Raw genomic sequence first — 8,108 nt, forward strand, 5'->3', positions numbered from 1 at the left:
GGGTGGCACTGTTTTCCAGAATGTAGTGTACAAGATGGCCCAGAGAAAACAATTTTCATGTTAAGAAATAGATCTTACTGTATTACAAAGTAAATAATTCCTACCAAAGGCATGATTTTCCTGAATGTTACATTGCCTAGGACAAGGACAACATAGGATTAGCTTCTCTGAATGAATCTAAAGCAAAGTTATCAAGTAAACAGAGATGATGGACAGATATGAAAACAGTGATGAAAATTATACATGAATGACTAAAGCTTGGGAAACTGATTATTGAAAAGATGGTGGGCTTTAGACTCAGATAAGTCTGTGATAGATAAAACTGTATCACTCACTGGCTTTGGGGATGAAACTGAGATTAGTGATTTCTCCGAGCCTCGTTTCCTCATTCAAAACAGTGGGGAACATGAGGGTAACATAACGCCTCCCAAAGTTGATGAGAAAATTAAATGTGATTATCTGACATACCCAGCACAATAGATGTTAGTATGTTTATTCCATTCTTTACTTGTAAAATAAACATATTTGAATCAGTATTATTTGAAAACAATCTTACATCATAGAAGTCCTCTGTGTTTTTTTGTTGTTGTTGTGGTAGTGCTAGCTTTTTAGTAGTTGTGGAAAATAGGAATAAAGTCTAGAGGATCTTAAATTGTAGTTAAAGCCTATTTTCACAGAGGGTTTATGTCAGGGCAACCTCTAGTTCAGGGGTTGGCAGACTCTGCGAAGGGGCCAGAAAAAATGGGCTGTGGGCCTATTGCCAACCCCTGCTGTACTTTTATGAATAATTATAATGCTGAAATATGGGAACATAGGAACTTTCTTCTCTGTAGCCATCAGTGTTGATGACATGCCTTTGTTTGCTTCTGTGTATTGTGATGTTATGATTGGTAAATGCCTCCAATCCCAACCAGATTAGGTTAGGATAATGGAGAAAGGTGAGAGTTCCCTTGGGTCTTTAAAACGGAATTAATCTTGACAGGAAAATAAAAGAAGATAGGCTTTCCCACAAAAGGGAGTCTAGGCATCCTTCGATGATTAAACTGAATGACTGATCTGGTTTCTCTAAGATTTTCTCAGACCTGTAGTCTAATACAGAGGTTGGCAAACAGAAACTTGTGTGCTGCCTGTTTTGGACAACCAGTGAGCTGCCTGCAAGCTAAGAAGAGCTTTTACTATTTTTAATTTATTTTTCCTGAGAATTCTGAGTATGTTCTGATATGCATAAAAATTACATGATACTCAAATTTCAGTGTCTTAAATAACATTTTATTGAAAGACCAGCCACACCCATTCATTTAGTGCTGTCTGTGGAGCAGTTACAACAGTTAAATAGTCTACAAAGACTAAAATACCGGTATTCCCAGATTTTTCAAAGTTTGCTTTATACCACTTCACTTTTATGAAATATCTATGTTAGTACCTCTTTTTGCTAACCAAAAGAAATGCAAAGGGGATTTTTGCTTTTATGGAAAAAGGTAAATTGTTTTTTCACTTTATGTTGTTTCAGCTTATGAAAGATTTCATAATTGGGGGAAACCTGTAATTCCTATTTGGCCCTGTACTGAAAATGTTTGCCATCTTCAGCTGTTACTCATAATTTTTTTAACTGTAGGAAGATAATTTGTGTTATATTTCTCTTCCATGATTTCCCTGGGGGATGGGAGTGTTGGAGGATGGAAAATTTACTTATGACTGACTGTAGCATTACAACTTCTGTTTTGAGAGAGGTAGGATAGCAGGGGCTAGGTGAACTAATTTCTTAAGGAAACATTTGATATCTGGAATAGTCAAGTGAAGGAAAGGTTAAAACCTTGGATGTTTCAAATAAGATGCTGACATACAGCAGCTAAGTGTGATCCACCTGAAGGGTCCTGGGGACAAGGCTAGGGGCTGTTAAGAGCAGAATCTACTACAAAGGCATTCATCTTATCCTTGGAGAAACAAGATGAAAGAGGAGAGAATGATGTGTTTCCTACTTCTTCACATCTTCTGTTTGAACCTTGTACCCCCTTATCCCCACCGGACTCTAGCAATTCCATGTAATATGATCTTATATGTGGAGTGGTACCTTAACCCAAGAAGGCTTTGGACCACCTGCAGTAAATTTTATTGTCCCAGATAAAGTTCTAATTCTCAAAAACCTGAATTGGTTTAAGTTGTCGAAGGTCCTTCTAGGAATGAGGTATGGGAGATAAATGAAGTCAAAGTATACTGAACTCTAAAAATTATTTCACTGGTTAAAACATTGTAATGAATTCTTCCCCTTTAAATATTTTATGTATTTCTAAAACATAGAAAATATGCAGTTATGACTAGAAATAGCCATACTATTGTACCTGCAGAGTTTAATATCTCAGTAGTGTAATTTATAATTATAACCTATTCTGGTTTCTTTTCAAATATTAGGTGTCCTAGTTGCCTATGAAGGTTTGCCACTTCATCTTGCACTGTTCCCCAAACTTTGGACTGAGCTATGCCAGACTCAGGTAAAGAAAATGAGTTTTAGATGACTTGGTATTTAATCGCATCCAACCAGGTGGTCAGTAATTTTAGGAACACTGGGTTGAAAATTGGCTAGAAATTGGGGATGTTTTCAAATCTTGGTAGGTAAGACACTGTTAATAGAAAAAATAACTATTAAGCAATGGACATCTAGTTTGCCCTGTGAAATTTTTTTTTTCCATACATTTGTTATTACAAAGGATATTTCAGACAAGCTGTTTCTAGTTGAATCCCTCATTTAAAGGTCAATATAAATAGTTGTGGTGACAGTCTGAGACAGGGAGCTATTAGGGCAAGAGCCATGTGCCACTTCTTGGTCTTGCTTACCTCTCCCTATTTCTTCTCCCTGCCACCATTCCAAAACCTCTAACAGAAAACATTTCAGCAGACTGTTCATTATCTCTCGCTTATCTATTACCTCAGAGCAGTTTTTGGAGTCTGGTGCACTTGTTTTCTTATCAGCAGTCTCATTGAGAACAGGAAACACTGTACCCTATAATGCTTGTTAAATTGTGGAGGAAGAATGGTGGGGAAAGAGGAGAAAATCAGATTGATTCTAAGGTTTGGCTCATCCTTGGATCAGGCATAAAGGACCCCACTCTTTAGACCCTGAAAAAACTTCCAGTTTCTTGCCTGAGTGCATTTGCCTATTTCCAGATGTGAGTGGATTAATTCCTTTGGCATGGACTTTTACCCACATTTAGCACCCAGAATACTTTTGAGTCTGGTCCAGCCTCCTGTATGCTTTCCTAATGGATACATGTCACATGGTACTGTAATTGTTGATTCTCTGCCTCCTTGTCCCAAACTGTGAATTTCACAAGTATAAAGACTACCTGATTCATCTGTATTCCTAAAGAAATGTCATTTTGTTTTCTATACTAGGAATGTTTGATAGGCTAGTCATATGAAATAGTACATAGTAAATACACAGAAAACAACTTGCTGGTTGACTTCTGAGCTGAGTGGTTTATTCAGTAAATTGGAACAGATATCTGTCCCCCGCCCCCAAACTCAGCCACTTGCTGCTGCTTTTTTCATTTTTCTTGATTTTGGTGGTTGCTTGCTTTGGTTTCTGTGTTCTGCCACTGCCTGTTGCTTCCCTATTGCTTCATCTGCTGCTGCACTGCACTGCTCTCTTGGCTTTCCCCCCACAGAATTCATCACCCCCGCCCTGCAACTTCCCTTAAAACAAAGTCAAACCACCTCGAGCTTCCAAAGCCCTGAGCACCCCTATAGAAAAAGCCATTGTGCTGTGCAGGAATAACAGGCAGAGACTGTTACTGGCAGAGTAAGGCAGATTTTCCCGACACCAAGGATCTGAAAACCTGGGTGCCAGGTGAACTTGACTCCTAATTTCTTGGGTTGACCTTAAGCAGTTTACTTACAACAAGAATATGCATGTACAGTATTATCTAAGCTTTGTCCTATTTTTAAAAAATAATCCATTTTTTCTTCCATGTAAATGATCTGTTATTAAAACACACATGTAAATAATCTAGGGAATATACTTAAAGACATATTACTTGTGTTTAAGAGCCATGACCATTTGAAAACAGGAAAACCAAATTTTAGTACAATTTCTATATATTTTGGGACCCATTGATTTCTGTGTGAAACAATTAGGAAAAGAGGTTTGCTGTTTACCATTGCAATATTTATGAAGGTGTGGGGGAAAGGGATTTACCAAACAAATTACTAATGTTATGACATTATACAGTGCAAGTTTTAACTCATTTTAGGGAATAAAATTATTTCTTAAAATTTATCTTTTCTCTGTGGGTGGTTTGGTTATCTCTTTTCCCCTGAAAACATCATCCTATTTGTTAGTCTTATTTTTCCAGTCCTTATTAACTCTTAATGCTAGGTAATAAGGCTGCATTTCTTTTAGAATGTATTTGTTCAGTTTTGCCTTTCAGACTTTTTACAAGTCTCTTTTTAACACTTACCCATTTAAGTTATTGGGAGTATAGTCGTAACCAAGAGTTGAGTAGATTAAAGTATTGGGCTTGCCAAAAACTTTGTTCAGGTTTTTCTATAACATCTTACACGAAAACCTGAATGAACTTTTTGACTAACCCAGTAGAAGTGGCTTTTCTGGGAATTGCCGTGGTGGTCTAGTGGTTAGGACACTCTGCTTTCACTGCCGGGGGCCCAGCTTCAATCCCTGATTTGGGAACTAAGATCCCACAAGCCACATGGCATGGCCAAAGAGAGGTGGTTTTTCCAACAGCATGTTAAGTGACTGTGAATGTGTATCTATCATAAGCAGTGACTTGCACTTATTTCAGTGCTCAACCAATCAGTGCTTTTTTCCCCCACTTTAGTCTGCTATGTCAAAAAATTGCATCAAGCTTTTGTGTGAAGATCCTGTTTTTGCAGAATATATAAAATGCATCTTAATGGATGAAAGAACTTTCCTGAATAACAACATTGTCTACACATTCATGACACATTTTCTTCTAAAGGTACGTCACAAGTTGGAAACTCAACTTGTTACTTCCAGTTAGTTAATGGTTGTGTTTTCATTGTGTTGGGTCTTTTGGAGATTTTTTTTTTTTAATCATCTTTTTCAGGTTCAAGGTCAAGTGTTTTCTGAAGCAAACTGTGCCAGTTTGATCAGCACCCTTATTACAAACTTGATAAATCAGTATCAGAACCTGCAGTCTGATTTCACCAACAGAGTTGAAATTTCCAAAGCAAGTGCTGCTTTAAATGGGGTAAGAACTATACAAGGCAGTAATCATGTACTTTCAAACTTTCCTTATTATATCAACTCTAAATCTGGCCTTAGTATATACATAATTTTAACTTCTTATTCAAACTCTAGAAGTCATATATGATGAAAACCTAACCAAATGAAAATGTGTTCCGTCTGCCTTTTATGTATGTAGCATACTTTCTGTCACCTTAAGACATGAGCCAATGTCATAAAATGCTAAGGGTAGTAAAACCACTAAGAGGAGACATTCCCTTTACTTGCTCAAATTTGTTAAAATGTTACTTGTGATGTTTCTATTAGTGCCTGTGACTTATAAGGAACTGAAAATCAAGTTAATAATCTGCCTATAAAGCTAGTTAAAGCTGGGGAATTGGTTGGTTGTATAGACTTCATGAAAGCCATGTTATAGAAAAATGAAATACCCGCCAGCATGTGCAGGCACACCTCCCAGCAGCTGCCTCCTAAGTAACAAAAGGCTTAGAGGCCAGGGTAGATTACAGTGCTACCTGAAGATGACCTGTGGTACCCACTAGAAATCAAGCGTCTTTGAGAACTGACTCCTAGATTAATGAGGCCTAAATTGTTCATGGATCATTCAGGGTTTGTTTTTAAAATTCCTGTATAAGTTTTATTACTGATTTTTTTTTTTTCCATTTTCAGAAAACACTGTTTAGGTCTTCAGTCAAGTGATGTGGTGCAAAGAACAATGGTTTTAGTGACTTAGAACCAATGAAATACAAAGACAGTAGTATCATAACACTGGCTTTCTAGTTTTAGCATTCTTCTAAAAATACCAGAGGAACCAGGATGGATTCCTGGAAGAGTAATAAACATGTGCATTTAAACTACTAACAGTTGTGTCAAATGTTGGCTTTGGAATTTAAAATGTTTCTGTTTGGATTTTTGTAGGACTAAACTACTAACAGTTGTGTCAAATGTTGGCTTTGGAATTTAAAATGTTTCTGTTTGGATTTTTGTAGGACTTACGGGCACTTGCTTTGCTCCTGTCGGTACATACTCCCAAACAATTAAACCCGGCTCTGATTCCAACTCTGCAAGAGCTTTTAAGCAAATGCAGGACTTGTCTGCAGCAGAGAAACTCACTCCAAGAGCAAGAAGCCAAAGAAAGAAAAACTAAAGGTTAGCTTTGCAGACTAATAAAATATTGACTTGAGGGGGTGGAAGAAGGGACAAATACACTCTCTGCTACTGATTTTACAGTAGTTGTGTGAGCCTCCTGAATATAAATGCTAAAAAATGCAAATACCCCCAATATGATCTTAATGACTCTCTTCAGAAAACTTTTCATGTTCATTTTCACAGATGATGAAGGGGCAACTCCTGTTAAAAGGCGGCGCGTTAGCAGTGATGAGGAGCACACTGTCGACAGCTGCATCAGTGACATGAAGACAGAAACCAGGGAGGTCCTGACACCAACTAGCACTTCAGACAATGAGACAAGAGACTCCTCGATCATCGACCCAGGAACCGAGCAAGATCTTCCTTCCCCTGAAAACAGTTCTGTTAAAGAATACCGAGTGGAAGTTCCATCTTCGTTTTCAGAAGACACATCAAATATCAGGTCACAGCATGCAGAAGAACAGTCCAACAATGGTAGGTTTGAAGACTGTAAGGAATTGAAAGACCTCCACTGTTCCAAGGATTCTAACCTCGCTGAGGAAGAATCCGAGTTCCCTTCTACTTCGCTCTCTGCAGTTCTGTCTGACTTAGCTGACTTGAGAAGCTGTGATGGTCAAGCTTTGCCCTCCCAGGACCCTGAGGCGGCTTTATCACTCAGCTGTGGCCATTCCAGAGGACTCTTTAGTCACATGCAGCAGCACGACATTCTAGATACCCTGTGTAGGACCATTGAATCTACAATCCATGTGGTCACAAGGATATCTGGCAAAGGAAACCAAGCTGCTTCTTGACATTAGATGTAGCATGTCTACTTTTAAGGTCACCCCTCCCCCCACCCAATGCTGTTTGTATAAGTTTTGCTTATTTCTGTTTTCGTGCTTCAGTTCGTCCAGTGCTCTCTGCTTGAATGGCAAGATAGATTTATAGGCTTAATTCTTGGCCAGGCAGAAACTTCAGATGAAAAAATTTGCATCTTCAGTATACTTTCTAAAGGGCAATCAGATAATGAATATGTTTTACGTAATTAAGAGTTCACTGTAGTGGCTTTCATTTAATATGGCTGTCTGGGAGGCACAGGGTTCTCTGGCCCTGTACAATGTAATTTAAACTTACAGCATTTTTACTGTGTATAATATGGTGTCCTCTGTGCCAGTTTTGTACCTTATAATAGAGGCAGATTGCCTCCGATCGCTGTGGTTCTTATTATCAAAATTAAGTTTACTTGTATACGGAACAACCACAAGAAATTTGATTCTGTAAAGAATCCTCTTTAGCTGTGGCCTGGCAGTATATAAATGGTGCTTTATTTAACAGAATACCTGTGGAGGAAATAAAGCACACTTGATGTAAAAATAATTGTTTTATTTTTATTGACATGACTGATTGCTATTCTATGCACTTAATTAAACTGATTGTGATGACTTTTTTAATTGTTTACATACCTTGCTTCAGTCTTCTCAGATGAAAGTAATGAGAAAACTGTGAATTGGGAGATGTACTTATCCAATGTATTCTACTTCATCAGAAGTGTAGTGGCAGGCCAAAAAGTACCTTTTTTCATAGACTTTTCAGTCCTCGCCACTCCAAAGTGCATAACTGCTGCAGGGAGAAGCATAACAATACAGCCCGCTCACCCTCACATCAACATGCTTCTGAATGCAACATGCCACTGTTTCACGACCTAAGAGCTACACACCTTAAAAACCCTGAAGTAAAATAAAGGAAGTACCAACATGCCACT

At 38.1% G+C, this 8,108-nt stretch overlaps 1 protein-coding gene across 6 annotated transcripts in view; it reads left to right on the plus strand.

The window, feature by feature from the left end:
- Window positions 1-8,103, plus strand: part of USP34 (ubiquitin specific peptidase 34) — a 223,009-nt gene extending 214,906 nt beyond the window's left edge. For all 6 annotated transcript variants that reach the window (XM_061155228.1, XM_061155230.1, XM_061155226.1 and 3 more), the window contains 5 exons: window positions 2,410-2,489; window positions 4,833-4,973; window positions 5,082-5,225; window positions 6,208-6,367; window positions 6,551-8,103. In XM_061155228.1, coding sequence (XP_061011211.1) covers window positions 2,410-2,489; window positions 4,833-4,973; window positions 5,082-5,225; window positions 6,208-6,367; window positions 6,551-7,158 — 1,133 coding nt within the window. In that variant the 3' untranslated portion in view covers window positions 7,159-8,103. The remainder of the gene's footprint in view (window positions 1-2,409; window positions 2,490-4,832; window positions 4,974-5,081; window positions 5,226-6,207; window positions 6,368-6,550) is intronic.
- The last annotated feature ends 5 nt before the right edge of the window (window positions 8,104-8,108 follow it).

This window comes from Dama dama, chromosome 11 (genome assembly GCF_033118175.1).
Source record: "Dama dama isolate Ldn47 chromosome 11, ASM3311817v1, whole genome shotgun sequence".
Taxonomy (NCBI): domain Eukaryota; kingdom Metazoa; phylum Chordata; class Mammalia; order Artiodactyla; family Cervidae; genus Dama; species Dama dama.